The sequence below is a fragment of the Agelaius phoeniceus genome, chromosome 2, assembly GCF_051311805.1.
Source record: "Agelaius phoeniceus isolate bAgePho1 chromosome 2, bAgePho1.hap1, whole genome shotgun sequence".
Taxonomy (NCBI): Eukaryota; Metazoa; Chordata; class Aves; order Passeriformes; family Icteridae; genus Agelaius; species Agelaius phoeniceus.
In genome coordinates, this window is record NC_135266.1 from 22508143 (window position 1) to 22531319 (window position 23177).

The 23177-nt window shown below is 34.5% G+C and overlaps 1 protein-coding gene across 3 annotated transcripts in view; it reads left to right on the plus strand.

Annotated features, from left to right (window-relative positions):
* Positions 1 to 23177, plus strand: part of NLGN4X (neuroligin 4 X-linked) — a 161130-nt gene that overhangs the window by 74662 nt on the left and 63291 nt on the right. For 2 of the 3 annotated variants that reach the window (XM_077173303.1, XM_054654965.2), the window contains exons 4-5: positions 19420 to 19479; positions 23015 to 23167. In XM_077173303.1, coding sequence (XP_077029418.1) covers positions 19420 to 19479; positions 23015 to 23167 — 213 coding nt within the window. The remainder of the gene's footprint in view (positions 1 to 19419; positions 19480 to 23014; positions 23168 to 23177) is intronic. The other variant, XM_054654964.2, reaches the window with a different exon arrangement.

The following is a 23177-nucleotide window of genomic DNA, read 5'->3' on the forward strand; positions in this document are numbered from 1 at the left end:
CAAGTGCAATAAACAGTAAGATTGTCATATTTTAAATAGGGGTTAGGACTTCAGCATAACAGCAGTGAAAATAATGACAATGTAATGATTTAAGATAAATCATGGTGAAAAAGTGTATATTTACATCATTCAAGATAATAAATCATGTTACACAAAAAATCTGTAGTGGTTTCAAAACTACATGAGACTGGAAGTTTTAAAGGCATTATTAGATTCCACATGGACCTGCTCAACTATTTAGGTGCCTCAGTTTCAATAAAATTTGACTATGAGGTTAGTTTGCAAATACATAAATGTGACTATAAACAAATATCTGTAAAACTGTGTATCAGTTAAAAAAAAAAAAAGGCAAAACATACTTATCTACTTGCAAATCATTTTTTTATGCCAGGGTGCATAATTTTGCCAAAGACTTCTCTTGTGTGTGACAAAACTGCTGAAGTTTTTATTCTACTGAGACACTCCACTTATTCCTTAATATCAGAAGCCTGATTATTTTAACTTAGCTTGCCATGTTTTGAATCCTCGCTCCTTGGGTGCAGGAAGAACATAGTGCTTGTCACTAAGGTGATAGAAAATTACAGAATAAATTATCTTATTGATTATGAGGAAATGTAGTTGGCTTATTTAGCATAAGCCTTAGAGCAAGTTCATCCATAAACCTAAACTTTTTCCTTAAAGGCTTTACATAATCTGCAAAGGAAGCTGTTTCAGTTTACTTAATGTTTATGGGATTCTGACCTGATTCAGAGTTGCTTAGGAACATTCTTGCTTTAGAAAAAATGAGCCTTTGCTGGATTCAATTATATGAATATTTATTTATAGCTAGATTTTGCCTTAGGCAAAACCTGGAGTGAAAGCTGATTCATAATTAGCATTGTCCCAGAAGGAGCCCTGGAAGTTATAGTGCCTTAGGAACAACCTTCAAGCTCAGTTGCCTTTTTCTTCACTTCCTGCTTCAGGGATTCAATTATTTTAACACAGCAGCATTAAAAATTGAATGCTGCTCAAACACAGCATCTAAAGATAATATTCTCCATGTAAACCTACCTGTATTAATACAATCACTCTGCCTGCACCACTGTATTTACATTGGTTTTGTTTTTGTTCTCCTTTAGAATGGGTCATTTAAAATTGTAATGCTTTACTCTTATTCCACTTGCAGTAAAACTGCCTCTAGTTTGACCTGATTTCAGAGAGGCCATATATCTACATATATAGACTTTATATATATATCTACATATATAGACTTTTCTGGAGTATTGGGATCAAGATTCCATTCCAGAAATGTCTTTCTCTTTATTCTGTCAGTTATAGTTAATCACTTTGTGTTGTGATCTGATTCCAAGCTCTTTATTAGTATTATTTTACTATAGGGGAATTTGATTTGTCTTGTCATTAAAGGTGAAGGACTAGGTAGGATGTGGAAATAAGTGAGACTAAATGCTTCTTTTGCAATTTTGAGTCACATTTTTTTTGAGAAAGAGTTGTATTGAGTGCCTTCATTGGCATCTGCTGCTTTATTAATTGTGGTCCCTACTTCCTGATGGCATTATACCACTCTGCTTTCTAACTTCACTCTTAGAGATTAAATTAGTGTTTATCTCTCTCCAGTAAATTCTTAATCCTTCCTTCTCTGCCAGTCACTTCTCACCTGCTTAAGTATTTCAGAGGAGCGGATGAATCCTCTTCATACTGCAGCTGTGCCAGCAAAGAAAGCCACTGCTTCCCACCCTCCAGTACAGCAATTTCTGCCTCTGCTTGTGAAGCTAGTCAAATGATTGTCTCCTAACCTATTTCAGTCAGAGTGTTTTAGCTTTATCAGTTCAAAGAGTCGTTCTTTGTTAACTTGACACATTTTTGTCTGAGATGAGCTCTGAAGAAATCACATGTGCAGTTGAATTAGCTTCTAGCAAGAAGACAGTTATAACCTAATGACAGAAAGGGTGGGATTTAGTCAAGAAATGGTAGATGCTTTCAGCACTATAACTGCCAATGGAGTTATAGTCTATGACAGAAAGGGTGGGATTTAGTCAAGAAACGGTAAATGCTTTCATGACTATAACTGCCAATGGAGAATGCATCTTCACATCTAAATTGAAGATCAACCTTAAAAAATTATTCCATTTACATTCAGTTCTTCGACAGAAATTGATATTATCTGATTTTATGCTAGTGTGTTTGAGCAAGCTGTGTGTGCAAGATGGACAGCAGAGTGGAAAATCACCAGGACTCTGCATGCTCTGTGTATCCCTATTGCAAAGATAGAATGGAAGAAGCGTTAAAACAACATAAAAACAACAGTGAAAATGCAAAGTTTCCAGAACACATAATTTGACATAATTTTTGCCCAAATCTTATAGGAAAAAAGCAGCAATGTAGCATATGACATCATACTCTCCTTGCCAGTTTTTTTGCATCCTATGCTCATGGCTATTTCTCCATCTAAACATAAATATTATGGAGTATAGGATTAATTAAAAAAATAGTGCTGTGAGTATGCTGTTTATCTTTCCTATGTATTAGCATTTAGAGAAAAGAGTGCTTTCCAAGGGATAGTGTAAAAAAGCAAGTAGGAAATAACAAACTTACTGTGGCCTATGACTAGGAAAATCCTCAACCATGCATTTAAATGTCTATCATATTTTCAAAATGACCATACTTGTAAAAATTTCCCATATCTATATTCTGATGCTTCTGCTCAAGCTTTAGGGACTAGCATTGTTTGGCTTTAGTCTTAAATAAGTAGGTACATTATTACAGTTGGTATGCAATATTTGTCTCTAACGACACTTGCTTCTGCTGTTCCAGCTATTTGAATACTCTGTTGGGCACCAGCTCCACCATCAACCATCATACTTTGGCTGCTGCATGTGCATTGGAGACACTGGCAATGACACTGTTCTGATACCTTCAGCAGCCTGGTTCTGCATAGAAATTGTTGCTAAAGCCTGCTTTGGGGGAAGCACAAGAGCACAGTATTCGTACAATGTAGGAAAAGGTTATCCTTAAGTCCTGCCTTAAAGTTCTACTTACCACATTCCATTAAAAAAAAAAAAAGGCAAAAAAAGGTGCGCTTTCCCCTCTGTAAAAGCACAACCCCCTGACTGAACACATGGATGCATTTTATATTTAAAGAGGAAATATGCTTATATTTAGAGTGATCCATCTGGTATTTCTCCCCTGATTTACTTCCTCCAAAGTTTACTATATAATATATTCATGTGGGTGGCTTTTCACATCATCATCAGACCAAGCCTTCCTGCATGTTTTACACATTTGCCTTTCTTATAGTTAGGATGCCTTTCATCTCTGTTTTCCTTCCTGCATTTTCTTAAGCTGAGAAAGTTTATATTCATGACCAACCATAAATACCACAGAAATACAATAATTTTGATTAACTCAAGCAAACCTCTCTTGGCCACGGTGATCATGTGGACAGGCTGAAAAAGTGCTGACTGAATGCGATGTGTGCATTGCATTGCGACGGGTTACATCACTAGTCGAAACATGATGTAACCCCACGCAGCATGATGTAAGCGTCGTGATACATTGGAGATTTAAAGAAACATCAGCATTCTCTTCTCTCCCTCTGCTCATTTCTAGGAATGAACTGTCATTCATGGTCTAGTAGTTAATAACCAGTCCCTCTTGTGAGTCTGTGAATCCGCATGTCTTATTCTTATTCTTATTCTTATTCTTATTCTTATTCTTATTCTTATTCTTATTCTTATTCTTATTCTTATTCGTATAATTCTAAATCTTATCCTTAGTTATAATAATAATGTCCTTTCTAATCATGCAGTCTCAATCCTTAAAAGAGGTGTTATTTAAATTCTATATACATATATAGGTACAGTTGCTCTCTGTCAGTTATCATAGATTTCTGGTGAAAATTTAAAAGAAAAGTAGTCAAGCTGTGTTTAAAAATGTTTCACAGGTCTGAAGGGTAAAAATTACTTTTTCTAATTTTAAAATTGTGTAGCCAAACCAGAGGTTGAAACACCTTTGATTTGTAATGCCACTTGCACGTGGGAAGTTGTGCCTGGCTCATGCCTTTTAAAAAAAATATTTCTCTTAAAATTTGATGCATTTTTGCAACATCATTGCAGCTCTGAATCAGTTCAGCCTGTCTTCTGTGTGGATGTTAGGGTGCTTTGTCTTGTGACAGTGGCTTCCTATTACCATTGCTGCTTTCAGGACAGACTTTTGTATGTTCCTTTTATTAGTGTCCATTCTGAAACTAAGTTAGCAGGCACATATACTGCAAATTTTAATTAACCTTAGAAACTGAAATGCAATTCTTTTATGTACTTGTGTACAAGTAATTGTGTGATTGGCTTTGATGCTTTGAGAAAGTCTATTTTAAGAAAAATATGAAGCACATGTAATTTTTTAAGTGTGAAGAGAAGCCCACATTTTATCCCCTAATAAAATGATATTCCTTTTATGATCATAAAGATGAAACAGAGTATGATCAAATAATATAGCAAACTTTGAAGGTTGAACAAAATCAACAGTAACAAAACTAACCTTCTTGGAAACTTAATTCTAGAATTCTCTGATCCATTTGTGAGAACTAGGGACAGTCCCTCTTTGATCCTAATATCAATTTAGCATTTCACTGCTACCACATCTTAAATAATTATGTTGTTATAAAAGTCAGTTTTCTCCACAGCACCATTAAAAACTGAGGCTGAAAGTGTTTTAGGACCACACAAAATATTTTTATTGTGTTCCTTTCTTTCAAGCTGCCAGTCCTCTCATGCATCAGAGTAAGGAATCCTGATGGTGCAAGGGACTTCTGTGTGAACTGAACTTCACTGTGATTTCTTGCCAGAGAGTGTGGTGGTTGATCTATGCCATGAAAGACATAATTCACCATCTCTGCCCCATAACTTTTATTGTGAACACAAATCAGTCCCACTTATCTCAGTTAAATTACACATAACTGTGTGTTTTGCCTTTTTTTGAGTTGTTGGTGCCAGCTATATGGTGTAACTACTTAAATGCTAATAATACTACCAAATGCTAATAAATATTTGGTATTTTATTGCATTATGACTTTGTCACTTTTTAAAGTATTTATTGGTTTTGAGTTGTTAAAGATTAATAGATAGTAAATATATTCAATTCTTTAAAGGAATTCAACACTATTTTCACAGAAAATTTGGCTTCATACATGAGCTCTGTAAAGGAACAATTCAACAGTCTTATAATTCTTGTTATTTTTTCTGATCTCTGGATGTAATTGAGGATGCTAACAAATCTCTTCACATACAATATAATTTTTGTCTTCCAGAAATATAGAGCACTGATGGAAGACTTTCTGCTAGATGCTGTGTAAAAAAGAATCTGGATGTAAATGTATCATTCCTGATAAAACCTGCTATACCTGGTTATTATATGTTGATGGACAATATTTCTGTATTTTCAGAATAATTTCCTGCTTTGTTTTAATATTCTGGGTGTTGCATTTGGCAATTTTTTTTAAGGTTCTCATGGCTATGTCTAGAGTAATGCCTAAGCTTTTTTCTCTGGAAGTTATGGATAATCTGGAATCTAACAGTCATGTATCTGGCTCCACTTATTGCTTCCACTGTACATGACTATTAGTTTTTAAACATACTACTTAAGAAGTATGTCCAGCTCTGTGCTGTTTATTTTTTATTCAGAAAGAAAGAAAGAGAAATAGGTACACCTTGTTTGAAATTGTTTCAGACTGGGGCAACCATTGCTTATCTCCACGGACTGCAGAGTGAATAGCTCATATTTCACAGGCATGTAGATATTTGTGTGACTTAAGTTAAAAAACATAGCTCCTTAAGTTTAAAAAACAGAGGTCCCTCATTTTCCTAGATTTATAAATTGTCTTTGAAGATATTAATATTCTTTCTAGCCTTGGCTCGTGTAGTTTCTGTGCCTGGTAAATTGGTACAAAATGATAATTCATCCTCTTTTCCAGATCATTAATAGAATACTAAACAACCTCAGATTAATATATATAATATTTCACTAGACCATTAATCTTTTGCTAGTTTGAAAATTGACCTCTGGTTACAATATAAGATAGCCTGTATATCTTGTTTTTAATCCATAACATTACCTCTTTCTCTGTAAATAATTATGTTCTCAATATCTCATGGAAAAAGTTTTTTGAAAGGTCTTTTGTGAAAACCTAAATAAATTTTATCAACTTTTTTTTTTAATCAAGATTTCTAGCAGATAAAAGAGTGATGCTTGTTCTTTAAAGAGAGCTATGGATTATTTTCTGTGTATGTATATAAATGCTCTATGATGCTTCTAATACCTGTTTTCCTTAGGCTACAGTAACTTTTTTCCTTGATTTTAATGTCTATATTATGTATTCTTACTAATCTCTTATAGTAATTTATTTATTAGATACTGAAGCATTTCACTGGCAAATCAATAAGTTTATTCTCAACCCCTTTTTGGGAATAACATACTGCTTTATAATTAATGCATCTAGGGATGTAGGTGGTAGTAATTATTCTTCCAACAGTTCAGTTTATCAAAATATGGCTTGTTTGACTCTCTTTTATACATCTCTAATTCCTGACTCAGAGAAATGCATAATGTTTTGTTGCTTCTTGTAAAACTAGAGACCTAGAGAAAAATACAGAATAGAACAAGGTGATATTACAAGAATTAAGTCAGAGAAATTGCAATAGCATTCAATTATTTCTGAATGCTGAAAGATGAAGACTAACCAAAGACAGCATGAGATTGAATTAATTTTGGTATTCTAGGGTGTTGTCATGGTAAACCCCAGCCGGCTCAATCACATGATCACTCATTCCTCCTGCAGTGGGATGAAGGATTGTATCGAAAAGGTAAAAGTGAGAAAATTCATGGGTTGAGATAAAGAGTTTAATAGATAAAGCAAAAGCTGTGCACACAGGCAAAGCAAAACAAGGGATTCATTCACTGCTTCCCATGTGCAGGCAGTTGTTCAGCCATCCCCTGGAAAGCCAGGATCTATCACGTGTAACAGTGACTTTCAAAGACAAATGTCACCACTGAACATCCCCCTGCCTTCCTCCTTCATGTCCTGCTTTATAAGCTGAGCATGAAGCCCTATGGTGAGGGATGTCCCTTGGGTCAGTTGGGGTCTTCTGTCCCTGACTGCATCCCCTCCCAGTTCCTTGTGCATCCCCAGCCCTCATGCTGGTGGAGTAGGGTGAGGTGAGAGTCAGAAAAGATCTTGACCATGCAAGATGCAGATCTTGACCATGCAAGAGTCAGAAAAGATCTTGACCTTGCTCTGCTCAGCAATAGCTCAAACATCCCTGTGTTACCAGCACTGTTTCCAGAACAAATCCAAAACATAACCCAGGCAAGCTACTGGAAAGAAAATTATCTCTACTCCAACCAAAACAAGCAGATGTAGTAAAGTACATATTGTGGTAGTCCTAGGGTAAAGTTAATGGACAAATTAAAACATAATGACACAAAAAAATGAGGGAGAAGAAGAATCAAAGTCATGTAAGGAAAAGATAAGAACATCACTTTAGAAGGCTTAACCACTGTAAAGAGAAAGAATGGTGTCAGAGGTTGCAAAAACACAAAAAGGAAAGAAGGAAGATTTGGAAGAAAATAACTTGTCAGAGGATATTGGTTTCTTGGTGTGAAAATCTGAAAGCTACTCTTGAGAGAGGGAACATTATCAATTACTTTAATGATCTTGTTTGTACCCTACTGCTGATATTAATGAATTTGAAATCTATTTTCAAAGGCAAGGGTCTGAATCACAAATTAAGGGTTGTTACTGGAATTTCTGCTTTTTACAAAAATCTGTAATAAGCTTCCAAGGGAAATTTTTGTAGAGACCTGTGAAATGAGATACTAAAATGAAATGTGGTAAAGTCAATATGGGACAGAGAAGGGCAGTGCACTTTGATCATGAGGGAAATTATATCACCAGAGTTAAAATATGGATAACAGCAGGGGTTTATTTTGAAATGCTAAAATGTAGAGCGTTGTTTGCACAGAACTCTATATGCAATTTTCCAGAATGTCCCATAATACATTTGTTGCAAGAATTATTAAACTTGTTCCAAACTGAATGTGTCATAGATTTTAGAAAACATGCAAAATAGAACCACAGCCCTCAGTAATGGTGAACGTGCTTGGTTTTATGCAGCCAAGATTTTAATCGGCTTTCTGGGCTGCAAGCCCACACTGACATCTCATGTCCAATGTTTTCTCCCCCCAGTATTCCAAAATCTTTCTCTTCAGGGCTCCTTCTCAATCCATTCTTGGCCAGTCTCTACTGATGCTGGAATGTCCAGACCCAGCTGCAGGACCTTGCACTTGGCCTTGTTGAATTTCATGAGGATCACACTGGCTGACTGTTCAAGCCTGCCAAGGTCCCTCTGACTGGCAACCCTTCTCTTCCATGTGCCAACTGTACCACACAGCTTGGTGCTGTCCACAAACTTATTGATGGAGCACTCAATCCTACTGTGTCCTTGATAGAGATATTCCATGCTATTGGTACTAATACAGACCCTTGAGGGGTTACTGGTTTCCACTTGGACTATTAGCTCTTGACTATTTTTTCAGCAGCCATGGAGTCAATTCTTAATCCACCTCAATAGCCCTTCCATCAAATGTTTATCGCCTGAATTTATCAGCAAGATTGTTGTATGGAACCATACAAAAGAGCTTTCAGAAGCAGAGATAGATGACATCCATAGCTTTTCCCTTATCCCATAAAAATCATGCAAAGAGACCGGATTAGTCAGGCATAATGTGCTGATAATTTTCTTTTCCTTTCTCCACTTTCTATGGCAAATTTTATCAGGGTTTTCTGGTAAGAAATAGGAAATTACCCACAGTGGTGCCTGAAAAGCAAAACACAGTGCAAAGGACATTCTCAGATTTTTCCTCTATTGCTAAAGGATCTAGGCATGAAAGACTAAAAAGAGTGTGAGAACTTGGCAAATGTCACACAGACACACACATACAACCACATACACATACAGTGGAACTAATGGAATTTGCCTTTTGGCAGCTGTCCAGCTGAGGAACAGCTACTACAAAAATCACCTTTCACCTGGTGGTTTTGTTCCTTTCAAATTATGCCTCAGGAAAAAAACAGTTGGCAGAGACTGAGTGTTCTTTAGAGGGGAGGGGAGAGTTTAAAGGCACAGGTAAGTTCATTTGCTACACCAATGTGGTGTTTGTCAGGAGGCTTTGACCTTGGACAGGAGGTTTGGTTGGTGCCAGGAGGAAACTCACAGATTTGATCACAGCAATCTGTTTTTACCGTGTTTTTACATCTGATACCTTCTTCTTGTTGCCATAAGTAATAGGAAAGTTGGCTGTGGTGCCAGTTCTGGTTTGTTCGTGTGAGCGTATTTCAGTCCTGGTATGATTGACAGAATAACAACAGCATACAGGCAGATATAATTTGGACTGGTGTTGAGCCAATTTTACCTTCAGAAAACCTCGTTAAGTCCTTTTGTCAGTGACCTTCAACAGAGTGCCAATTATAGTTAATTTCCTCAAAGAGATGGTAGGTGTTTTAAATTGTAAATTGCACTGATTGAGAAAAGGAAACATTCAGCTCTCTTCTACAGCTGAATACAAATACAGAACAATTTTTTTTTCTGTAGGACTTGAAGGTGCATATGACAACAAATAACATCAGCAAATCTACAATAATATTGCTTAAATAAATCAAAAGAAGAAAAACTTGACCTGTTCCTTTTCACAAGGACTACTTATATTTAGTCAAAGATGACTGGAATTCAATTTCTCAGAAGTAGTTGCATACATAAGCTGTATTATTTCATATCTAACTCCATGTAGTTCATATATAATTCTTATAAAATGCAAAATTTAACTTGCCTTTTTTCAGAGGGAATAGTAAATCATATTATAAAATATTGATATTATATCATTCCATTATATGGTATTGTATCAAATGGCACATGCTATATAGTATTTACATCAAAAAAGGTCTTTTAGTACTTGCTTCTAATCTCCTACATCTGTGAGATAATTATAATTGACAAGCCACTGTTATTCCTTTCTAAATTTTGAATAAAGCATGAGCCCCAGCACTGAAAGTACAAAATGTGAATTATGCCTGGAACATTGCAAAATTGAAAGCCAAAATGAGATACTGGAGTTCTCATCCAGTTTTTTTAATAGACAAAAGATTTTTCCACCAGCATAGATATATAATCCACAAATTATTCCAAACCAACTGATATTTTCAAATAATGGGTTTTAGATGGATGAGATACTAGTGAGCACAGTGCTGTGTTGCTGAATTTTGAGTTCAAATCATAATTCTGACCACCAGTTTTGGGGTTAGCTTAATATAATTAATAATTATATAGCATGCATGAATCAAAATGGTCTGTGTTCTTCTTTAATATTATAGATAAAATATCACAGCTTCATAATATACCCAAAACTAATGCTTGAAAGCAGTTAAACTGTAAATAATACAGAATGCTGCAGGTTTTGTCTGTGCTTTTCCCTTCCTCATCCCTCTTCCCTAAAATCTTTCTGTGAAAACAAAAAAATCTTACCAAGTTGATAGCAAAAAGGTATTGCCAGTTGTTTGGGATAAAGACACTGATTTCTGTTTTGAAAAGTCATATACTTTTTCAGTACTGAGTAATAATGAATAAAATATTTATATGAACTTAATATTCAAGGTTCTATCTTTCTTTACACATCTGTTATTCAATTCTAGGGAAAATCTTTTGCCCATAGTATTTTGGGAAGTATTAGATTAATTAAATATTCATATTTCACATTGTAAAGCTTTTCATCATATACAACTTATATGTGATTTTCCCAGAAATAGCTATAGTATATTTTATTCCATCTTTTAAAATTACACTCTTTATTACCAACTTAATTATTTGGTAGTCTAATTGTTTAGTTGATTTGGTGTTATAAATCCCAGTAAGATTTAATGCATTATTGTGTGTAGATGAAGATGTCATTAAAATGTAGTAGGAAAAAAACCTGAAAACATGGCTATATGCTAAAACCAAACCAAACCAACCAACCAAAAAAATCCCAAAAACCCAAAAAATCTTTTATATCCATTGGATGTCACATATGAACCTTCTATTTACCTGTAACTAACACTGCCAAGATTTCCAAATAAAAACTAAGGGGTCAAAGATCCAGTAAACATCAACATATGGTGCCAAATTATTATCTATCACAATGGAATAAAATTACAGTTTCGCAGGATCCACTGGCATAGCAAACACAATTAAACTCTGAATTCTCCAAAGGAAACCACAAATTGAACTAGTCTCCAAAATGAAGAATTAAATAGCTGCATCAAATAATTAGATGTTTTCTTAAGAGTTGATTATTCAGTTCACAGCTTCCAGTGGTGCCTACAAATGCCCAAAGGGAGAATTTGCACAAACAACTTCACCAAACAGAGCGTGTGCTTGCAGTGTTCAGTTGTCTGCAGAGGGGGCACATTCACAGTCTTTGTAAATGGCACATAGGTACTTACTTCTCTTAAGCTTATTTGAAAGTAATCACTCTTTAGTTATAGGTAGTATTAAGACATATTAATGAATTCTTTGCAAATTCTTTGCAAATTCTACTTGTCTACATTAAGTAGAATGTAGGTGCATCTAAGCTTGGGAATTTTGACTAATAAAAATTGTTGAATTATATTCTAATTTAGAATTCCTATACATTATTGGCAACTTAATTGTAGTGTATTCATCATGCCAACAACCTTTTTCCACTCTGCAGCTAATTGCACTCAGCTCTTGTCTTGCTCTCACTGACTTGACAATGCAGTATTAATATACTCTGAACAAATTTTGCAGTGGGATTTATAGATCCAACCAGTGGATCTATAAATGCTCCTATGGCCATGCTCCTATGGCTTCTTGTGCACCAGCAGAGCATGGGAAACTGAGCAGTCCTTAACTTAAGCCAAGCATTACTCAGTAACAACTAAAACATCAGCGTGTTATCAACATAACTCTCATACTAAATTCAAAATACCACACTGTACCAGTTACTATGAAGAAAATTAATTCTATCCCAGCTGAATCTAGGACACAGCTTTACTACAGTCACACTTTCACAAGTGCATCACTTCAGCAGAGAAATGTCAGCTATTTGAGGTCACTGCTAAGCTTTCATACTGACGGTGTTTCAGGGGATGCTTGTACTGAAAAATATGTGCTTCTTTTGGAATTAATATAACTATATGATAGTTTTATGGTTTTAATTAGTCTTTCATTATCGAATCAGTAAACATTGCAGGCTTAGTCCAGTTTTCCATCAAATAAAGCAGTTTCAGTTACACTGGAAGTGCAAGAAACACTCCTCTTATCTGTTGGAGGTCACTGAAAGGGTAGGCTTCACAATTCCCTCTTTCTTTTGAGCCATTATGGATTGTTTTGTCAAAGTAATGCAGTATATTTAGAAGATGGTAAGTTCTAGTCATGGTGTAACTTGCAGGACAAACAAATATTTTTGGAAAAAGAAATAACATTTAGGTGTGTTTCTTTCAGGAACTATACCATGTGTATGCTATAAGTTTCAGTGTTTATATTCATCATAGACATATTTTTAACAGTCTTCTTAAAATACACTGCTTACTTTACAAAAATTTATAACTATAGTGAAAAAACCTTTTTATGTAGCTGAAACCTATAGGCAACATAGAGTACAGAGTTGAGGTAATATAACAATCCTATATTTTTTTATGCAACCTCTTTTTCAACCTCAGAATTTTTCTTTTTCAACAGATTTTTTAATCTGTCCTCTGAAACCATTTGAAAAAACTTGTGAAACTGCATTTTCTTTTTGATTTAATCCTCCCTAATGCATGGAACACACAAAACTGTAGGGATTTCAGCTGATCTTCCTTACAGTCCATCCAATTATGGATATCAAAAAAAATTGTCCTTTAATTCCTTTTTCTTGAAAAGGAGCATTTCCTGGATATACAACAACATCTATGTGTTTTCTCTGGAATCCCAATAAATTTTTTGTGTGTTGCAGCTGGAGTGATTAAGAGCATGAATTCAATTGTATTGCATGTTCCTTAGTTAAATGTTGCTGCTTTACAGAGCTATCACTTGCAACCCAAAAGGTTTTGTTTTGTTGTTTTTAATGGCATTAGAATAATGGCTACTTTAATAGTGTGTCTTCCGCTATTCAGTGATAATATAGGAATTAAAACAAAACTAAACACATTTCATTCAGGCAAATTGAAGGAAATTTCTGAGCTTTCATTGAATTTCACATTGAAAACTACGTAGAACAGTAGGTCTAAGTTTTCATATTATTAAGGAAAGAGATGGCATCTAATTTATGGCTAAGGACTGCACTGAAATTATCAAATATGGGTGTTTGCTGGAGTTATGCACATTACTGATGTATTATAACTTAATTTAGATATGATTATGGGAAAGGAGTGCCAGAAGATAAAAGTGGTTTCTTTCTGGAAGCTGATTAGCTGTATAGAGATTTTTCATGTGCATTTATGTGTGCATATTTGCTTACATGTGTACACCCACATACAGTTACACACACATGTTGAAATTATTCAGTAAAGAGTTAAGAATAATAGTTATTTAAATCTAGGAAATATGACTATATTTTTCTTTCTTTGATTAAATGAACAGACTTCCAAACAGCGGGTATGTAGATATATTGCCTGCCTTTATGGTCTCTCCTTAACATAGGGCATTCACAGTCATTTCTACGTCACTTTAACAAGCTGAAATTCTAGACAATCATTTTCCTCCACTCTGTTTGAAGTGTCAAATGCCTCATTTGAGCTTTCTTCAGCTGCCAGATTAGAACTTCTTGTTACAACTATAAAGGCAGCTGGAGAGCCTTGGCCATAGGGATGAGCCAGGTGCAGTGTTATGGCAGCCAAACTGTGCCAGTGATGGAACCCTTTTCGTGGACATGAAATGTGTAAAGTCTTGCACACTAGGTGAGACTCAAAGCAAAGTTTTCCAACCAGTCTTAGGATAAATGCTGAAAGGAAATTTGTTGACTTGACCTGATTGTAAAACTATAATAGTTTTCATGGGATAGGAAAACAAGAGCTTTAGAGTTCTATTAAAATGGCTGCATAAATAAGACATATCACTGAGATAACGTCTATTAAAACCTGTATTAATTTGGTTTGAGCTGGAAATTTCCAGAAGGTTAAGCATGTGCTATGTGAAACTGAGAGGTCATACAACTGATAATGTGCTGTGTGATTTCTGAAAACTGAGCCCTTTTCCAAATTTAAATGGGGTCAAAAGGTATGTGACAGATGGAGCAATTGCAAATAAAATGCAAAGAAATGGCATCAGCTTAAGCAGTTGTGGATGATTTTTTGCTGCCATTAGAGGCTTCAGAGTGAATACCTAATATGCAAGCGTGGTAAACTGCATGCATGGGACCTGCCTCTATTACATATATGTGATTCATATTGTCTGAATAGAGGAAGATGCAGCATAAATTGTCAGTACAACTGGGACAACTTACAAAACCAGAAAATTTGCTTCTGAATGAGATTTTTGTTCATTATGCAAAGGAAATGTGAGCCAGAGGACATGCTTACAGCAGGGTGACTTCTTAATTTCTGATAGATTTGTGCATGGCATTGGAACAAGTCTGGGAATACATGGTGACTGTTCATGCATAGATAAATGAAATCAACTACTTTTTATTAGTTTATTAACACTTTGATCATTGTTTCAAAATCAAAACATTTTAGAGATGTTTTCTGACTTAATGTTTACAACTGCATTGCTTAGAGTGCTTCTTACAGGGACAAAAAAATAGCCCCCATGGAAACCTTCTTTGTTGTGACCAAATTGAATGGAGCTGTTTTCAAAACTGCACACACACATATATATATATATATATATATATATATATATATGCACAAATATGAAAAAGAAGCAGTTTCTGGCAGAAAAATATCCTTTGCAAAAGAGGTTTGAAAAAGTTCAGTAATACATTGCATCATGCTCTTTTCGCTCAGCAGTGAATGGAATTGTAGGACAAATGAAAAGAGAATATGCATTTAAAATATGCATTACAAAGTCACTTCTTTTTCTAGTAATTGTCATTTACAATAAGATATTTTTCTAAAATACAATGAACCTTTATGCAAATGTATTCTTCAGTAGAACTATGCTATCTACAGCATATTTAACATATGTAATTAAGTAGTTCCTAGCCTTGACCGTTTGGGAAAAAAATTTCCATCTTAATTATATTTTGAAATATTTTTCTGCTACTTTTCAGTATTATGAAAAGTGAAACACAAACTTTACAAACCAGGAACTCTTGTCAAACACCAGGTTAGTCAATAAGGATGCTCAGGGAATTCAGTCTTTAATGCACTAGATCATTACTACTACTTCTGGATCCTGGGTTGCTGTTGAAATTTACCGTCCGTGTTTAATGTGGGATGAATGAGTAAACAGTTCTTAGACTGCAGAAGGGCCAAATCCTATAATATAGTGATTATGTTTACTTGGTGTATGGGAACTGAAGGTTGAAATTGCTGCTCCTGCGATTTGGGATAAGGAGAATATGAGATATGGGGAAAAAATTGGCCCAACCCTGAACACTTGCAAAAGAAGCCCCAAAGCAGAGGGAAGTGTTGATCTGTGGGACAATCAGCTGTTGCAGGCAGGCATTTTTTTTCTGAACAATGGGAGTTTATGAGTTGTGATTCCATTCAGTCTCCAAGATTAATTAAACTAACCTTAGAGGCATAGTGACTTTTTTATCTTATGACAGGGATTACCATCTTTTTTTAGAAGTCTAAGGAGTAATGAATTGACATTTTTAATAAAAAACCGCAACATGGTTGGAAAATTCAAATTTTTTCTCTCTGTGTGAGGTAGTCTGAGGACAACAGATGTCATTGTTGGAATTATTTCAGTAGCTCCCAAACCACCTAAAATACTTAGGACCATTGCTTAGAAAAATCACATGAATCTTTCAAAAATATAAGCTCCCAGCAACTTACTAATACATGCTAACAGTATCACCCACATGGCTTGTATCAGAAATAGTGTGGCCAGCAGGACCAGGACAGTTAAGGTCCCCCTGTACTCAGCACTGGTGAGTACAAGGGGACCTTTACTCAAAGGGGTCCTCTCATTTCTGGGTCCCTTGCTCAAGGAGACTCATTTCTGGGTCCCTCGCTGCAAGGAGAACATTGAGGCACTGGAATGTTCTGTTATTGGAGGACAGCAGGGGTGGTAAAGCATCTAGCCACAAGTCTGAGGAGCAACTGAGGGAGCTGGAGTTGTTTAATTTGAAGAATATGAAGCTCAGGGGAAATTTTATCACTCTCTACAACTACCTGAAAGGAGTTTGTAGCCAACTGGGGGTTAGTCTCTTTTTCCAAGTAACAAGGCATAGGGTGAGAGGAAATGGCCTCAAGTTTCACCAGCAGGGGTTTAAATTGGATATTGGGAAAAACTTCTTTGTGGAAAGGATGGTCAGGCATTAGAACAGTCTGTCCAGGGAAGTTGTTGAGTCATCATCCCTGGAGGTATTTAAAAGATGGTACTTAGGGCCACAGTTGGACTTGATGTTTTTCAGCCTTAACAATTGCATGATTTCATGGCTGGTATGCATAGTATGAAAAAAGTCCAATGTCATAGGAGCACAGAAACTTGGTTTGAGAACTCATTGATGTAATCCATCTAACCAGATCTCAAAATGAGTATAAAATCCTCTCAAACCCATGAACTTAGTTACAAAAGTGTATTCCAATTGCCAATAGGAAAATGATTGTTTCACAGCATGTAGGAGAAACAGTGTTCCCACTCACATTGTAAATAAAAACATACTATGTTATAGTAATTTCTTCTGGAAATGGATTACAACATGATATTTTACACTTTGGAGGACATAAAAATGGAATAAGGGGTGTTTCAATTACTACAGATAACCTTATGTCACATAGCTTGTTAGGTGATAGATCTAATAGCATGATGTGAGCACATTTTCCAAATTCTCATTACACTTGCGTTGTTTTTATCAGAAGTACACTGAACCATTCTCTTTAATGTGCTTCCCACACTGGGAAGCACATTAAAGAGAAAATCCTTGCAATATGTTATTGATATGTGTATTGAAGATTTTGGGGCGAGATAGTACTCAAATTAAAGTGTTCTGGGACACAATTACTTCTTTCACTCAAAAATACTTGAAATAGGGATTACAGTCCTAATAACTGTAGACACAGTTTTTGTCTACAGGTACTGCATATATGGGATCACACTGATTTTGATATTTTTTAGTTCATACAGATAAAAAATATGTGGTGGTTGATTTTATACTTGCCATATGATGATCATATTTTTATCAAACAATTAAAAGACTACTTCCCTGGGGAAACTAGTATTGAAATTTGTTATATACGTTCAAACTTGTGTCTATATGTATTCATTGCCTATAAACAACTATTTCTCATAAATATTTTACATGAATCAAAAATAGTTTAAGGGCAAGGTTGAGTTCTTCGTTTATTTAAATACAAAATTTACTTTATTTGTGTATCACCTGAGAAAGTATTGCACCTTCATTGGGCTATAAGTAATTGGAACAATAAAAAGACAAAACACAGATGGAGGCTGAGATGATGAGCCTGTATCTATTTTGAAAGAAAATGGGGATTGGAGAACATCCATATTTCATTGACAGAGATATTTTACCTAGTTGATTATGTACTGGATATATATAAAAGGAATCCACTGGTGTACTGGATAAACAATATCTTTTGTACAACAGCATTGAAGATGGAGACTTTATGAGGAGATAGAGTATCAATCACTGCTTTTCACATTTTTTCTCACTAATCATCATCACTGCATACATAGTGGAAGTGCTTCCAGAAAATGCCTGTAGAAAATGGGTATCTGGAAGACAAATAAACTAGTACACTGATCCTAAAACTGTATATATTAAAAAATCTTAAATACTTAATCTTAAATATTTTAGTAATAATAAAGACATTCTGTCTTACAATCACAGACTAAGATTTAATAGAAGCCTTGGACTTTGAGGGATATAAATATAGTTAACAGTAAAATTTAAATTGGAAAATAAAAGGAGTAAATAATATTTATTTAAATATGATGTATCTGTTACAAATTTCGACTTCATACATAAAAGAGTTAAAGTATACTGTTCTTTTTCAGCATGTATTGAAAAGACACTTCAAAATAAAGAAAATTCAAGAAAATAATGATTAGCATGCTTAGGCCATTTTATTTCTTTAGTAGCTATGTTAATTTCTAAGCTAAATTATAAACTGAGTTTCCTATTTGTGTTTCACTCCTTATCAAGTAGCTGTTTACATTACAGAGGGCTGCTTGCTATGGGAATAAGCATAGTGTTATAGTATACTAGGATAGCTTGGTGTATTTTTATTTTTTTAGTCAGAAAACAGAAGTATTGCCCAAGGATGGGCATGGTGAAAACTATGTTTATTTCCTCTTGCTCCCATAAGTACAGACTGTGACATGTATGAGCATAAATGTTTATGCGTGTGTGCGTGCCTCTGTGTGTGTGCATGTGTACACCTCAAAAGTAGTTTAAGAAAGCATATTGAATACAAATTAAAAAAAAATTCTTCCCTAAATCTTCTGATAAAGGAATGCAAGTACTTTATCATGGTAAGTGAATGTTTTCAGTGAATTTCTAGGTTTTTCTAAAGAGCATGAGATGAGGTATATTTTCAACAAAGGCTGGTTTTGGACCAATTTCATGAATAGACATTGACTCAACTCTGTTTCACTTTTGTTTACAGTCTTGTTTTAAATATCTTTTTGCTCATATGGAAAAGAAGATTAACTTCTAAGGAGGTCTTTATGTTTTGTCTTGGTCAAATCAAGTTTTGTGAAACTCAAACAATCATTTTATTTGCATTATTTCCATCCAAAATTCAGGTTGTGGCTATTTCTTAATAAATTGTAATGAAGATGAATAAAATGTTAAGTTATTGAAGAAAGTAACTCAAGGCATTATTTCCTCAAGGTTACAGAACAGAATAAAAAAATTGCATTTCTTATGTAAAACATAATTTTGTAATTTTTAACATACTTTTTTGGTTTATATTATTCTTTTTTAATAGCACATTAATTTGATTTTTTTTGAAGAAATCACTTTTAACTAAAGTACTGCATTGTCACAGAATATGATACATTTTTTCAAATATTTTCAATTTGTTCTTCTTGACATTTTATGTTTATGTGCAGTTTGCATCTTTTTTGTTTTTCAATTTCAAATGTAACAGATTTTGACATTTTTGTTACATTTTTTGTACTAGTGGTTTTTTCTTTTTGAGAACCTGCTGGTTTTGAATTCTCTTTTTTCCCTTTATTCTCCTCCTCAATATGAACCCAGGAGCCAACACAAAGAAAAGCGCAGATGATATAACCAGTAATGATCGTGGTGAAGATGAAGGTATTTTTTGTTTTTTCAAAGCCTGACCCTGATGCATGAACATAAACTTTTCAATTTTTGTTATAATAAGAATTATTATTGTTATTATTATTGCTGTTATTTCAACATGATTTTTAGTCCCTTATTTGCAGAAGCTCACATCAGTGCGCTTCTTTATTTTCTTCTTTAGAATTTGCTTTGATTGTTTTTCTTTTTAAAATCTAAATTAGCATATAGATGACTGCAGATACTCCGTGACATAGGTGTAAAATTTGTTCCTAAATATGTGTGAAGTGAGTAACATAAATGTTATTTGAAACCACATATTTTTCCCCTATATTCTTTCTTAGGCTGAGAAAATGGAATTTAAAAACATGCATGTGCTCTTTTCCCTCCTACACATTTTGCATATTCACTTGTTTGAAATTCATGAAAAAATTCACATATATCCTTCCTTTCACTTCCACTGTTTCCCCAGTGCACATGCTGTACATTGATACAGTTGAATTGTGCTTTGTCTTTGCTATTTTTATTTACTTATTTATATTTTTTTCTCACAGGATGTGGTTTATTTCAGGACACAAAAATAAAGGAAGCTGTTGATGTTGCTTTATTGTGTTTTTCCTGTAATCAGCTAGCCTCTGAGACGCATTCATTCGGACTCTGACCACATTCCCACTGAAATCAGTAACAATCATTTTCATTGACTTCTTTCAAAGTTGGACTGGGTTTCCTGAAAGGAAATGCTAAAAGTTCACAGTGAAATACCCCAAAAAAGTTTTAGATGGAAACGATTTCTTTTCTTGCCTTGACGCAACAAATCTATTTAGGATGCACCAAAATAGAAAGAAGTCATGAAATCTTCTTCTATTCTCACCCTTCTTTTTTATTAAAGTTACATTGTCAGTTCACACGTATTTACCAAATTAAGAAAAAACATTTTCACATTAAATGAGAAGACAAAAATCCTGGATAATTTGTTGGTCTGGCTTCAAAGCAACATTACTAATCCTCTCAGGCTTGACCAATCCTAAGTGTTACTCCATGTCTTTTTTCCTGTTTTTTTTTTCCCCATCTGACATAATTTCAAATTACTTGGAAACATATGTCCTCTCTATTTCCCTTAAAATCATACACACTGCAGTGAGGATACTATCACCTCTTTTCCTGGGAGTTCAGGTCTATTGTAGCTACTCTGTCTGTATATAAAATACCATAATAAAAACCCCAGGTCTTTGATTTACTCTGATTGCCCTCTACCCCACTACCTTCACTGCAGAATTACACTTTTTCTTACAACACAGAAATACTGTGCAGAGTATTCTAGAACTACTCTGTTGCTTTCTGATTATCAGCTTCCTATTTCTGTGCAACACAGGCTTTTTTCAAACGATGGTATTATCATTTCTATACCAAATTCTGAAGTTAATTTTAAAGTAAAGGACAAATAACAGGCAAAACCAAAGTTGCTTCAAAGATAAATACTAGATTATGAACACATAATTATTCAACCTTTTTAAAAATTGATAAAATGTTAGGATTTCATGATTAACAAAGGTATTCATTTTAGATCTAAGCATCTAAGCATAAAGCATCCAGCTAATTTCCTTTATGTTGAAAATAATAATGTTCTCATTGAAGAGGAAGGGGAAACCTTCTATTGACTTCAACAGTGAAAGATTCAACCCTGAGGTAGAATAGGTAATAAGAAGGTAATAAGAAAAGATTAAATGCAAACAAATTGTGCCATGAGATTTTGGGGAGAGAAGGGAAAGGTAGTTCAGCAACACGAATAATTATGTTAAATAATTTCTGCTTTCAGGTTCTTTGAGATCTTAGCTGTGCCTTCAGAGAAGAAGCAATTTTATATACTTTGCTGAAAATGCTGACAATTAAAAAAAATAAATAGATCTACTAGAATGCACCTCATTGCTTTAAATGATCTGTTTACTTGCTGTACTACTCTTACAGTCACAACAATTAAAATGATCTTATCACAAAATCTTTTGTTCTGCTGCTCAAGTACAACATGTAAAATACAACATGTATGGATATGTCTTTTCCTGGAAAGCAGGCAGAATCAATGACAGGCCTTAAACTCTGACAAGTAGACAGGTGTACATTGTAGCCTGGGCATTCCTGAACTCAGCTGGAAATTTGTGATATTTAAGGTGTACACAAGAGTAAAGCAAAAGTGGGACACAAGAATATGGTATTCAAAATTTACCTTTAAATATACTCTAATTAATTCCACATATATAAAACACTGACTATCTGGTACCTCATTGGTGATCACATTTTTTTATCTCAGTATTTCCTAATCAGCCTGAGGGGAGGGAGGATGTTTGGAAGCTTTTCAAATGTAGATCCCTCACCTGTAGGTATTTAGCTCAGCTTTTCCTTTGTCCACCTTCCTTCTCCGCTCTACAATATATGCCTATCCAAAAGATTTTCTTCAAAATCTGGTTGAATAATCAGAAGCTCTGCTTTTCCTTGTATGTTGTGCTGTACACTTGAAAGAAGTGCTCTGATTCCATGCAGAAAGACTGAATTATTTATAGAAGATTTGTACATCTAATGGTAGCTTGCTGAATTGCCTTCTACCTCATAGAGGAGCTTAACCTCTCTTCACACTGTTTTGTAGAGAACATCAATTTCAGATTTAGGTATTTTGAATCATCACTGGCATCAAGAGCTGAACGTTTTAGATTAACCTTCTCCCAAATATACCCCAATCACTGATTAGCACATCTTTATAACTCACTATTACATATGTAATATCAATTTCATTTTACTTTCTTTTAGAATTTTTTAAAGTTTTGTCAATTTCATTGAACTTTCTTTTAAAGAGCCAGCTGTTTATTTTTTTTAAAGTAGCCAAGAATTTTCTACCTATACAAAAGATCATCCATTAACTCAAGGTTGTTCTTTGAGGCTTGGCTGCTACTACACCAGGAAAAGTGCAACACAAAAAATATAATTTGATTTAAATGCAAAAAATGTGTGCCATAAATTCACATAAATCCTCTCTGTTAACTCTAAGGCTGTTTAAAAGAAAGAACAGTCTACTATGTTTTCTTCTACCAGAACAGTTAGACTTTTTGCTATTGTCTCTTACTGAACTATTGGGAATATAATTTCAATAATTATGTCCCACAAGAAATGGGAAAGTATGGATCATTACTATAATTTTTTTATTAGATGCACAGACATTTCTAAATTGGTATATTTTTGAAGCCGAGAATTCTAAAGAAACCAAGATTATTTCATAATTTGGTTTTTTAGGCTTTAAGACATTTCTATTAAAATTATATTTCCTGTAATACTGAATGCATTTGAAGTGAGACCATTTTAGAGGAAATAGTATTTGAAATTTTAAATTGTAAATATTAGGCTAGTAGGATGGTCCTGAACTGTGTAAGCTAGCAAGTATAGGGGTGGTGACATTGGAAACATAAGTAATTAAGACTATTGTAAGCACTATTAAAAATTGCTAATGCCATTTTCCTTATGTTTTTATTGCTTTATTGTGTTTTCCTTACTTGAATTTTTTCAGACATTCATGATCAGAACAGCAAGAAACCCGTTATGGTCTACATCCATGGTGGATCTTACATGGAGGGTACTGGAAACATGATTGATGGCAGCATTCTCGCTAGTTATGGAAATGTCATTGTTGTCACTATCAATTACAGGCTGGGGGTTTTAGGTAAGTGACT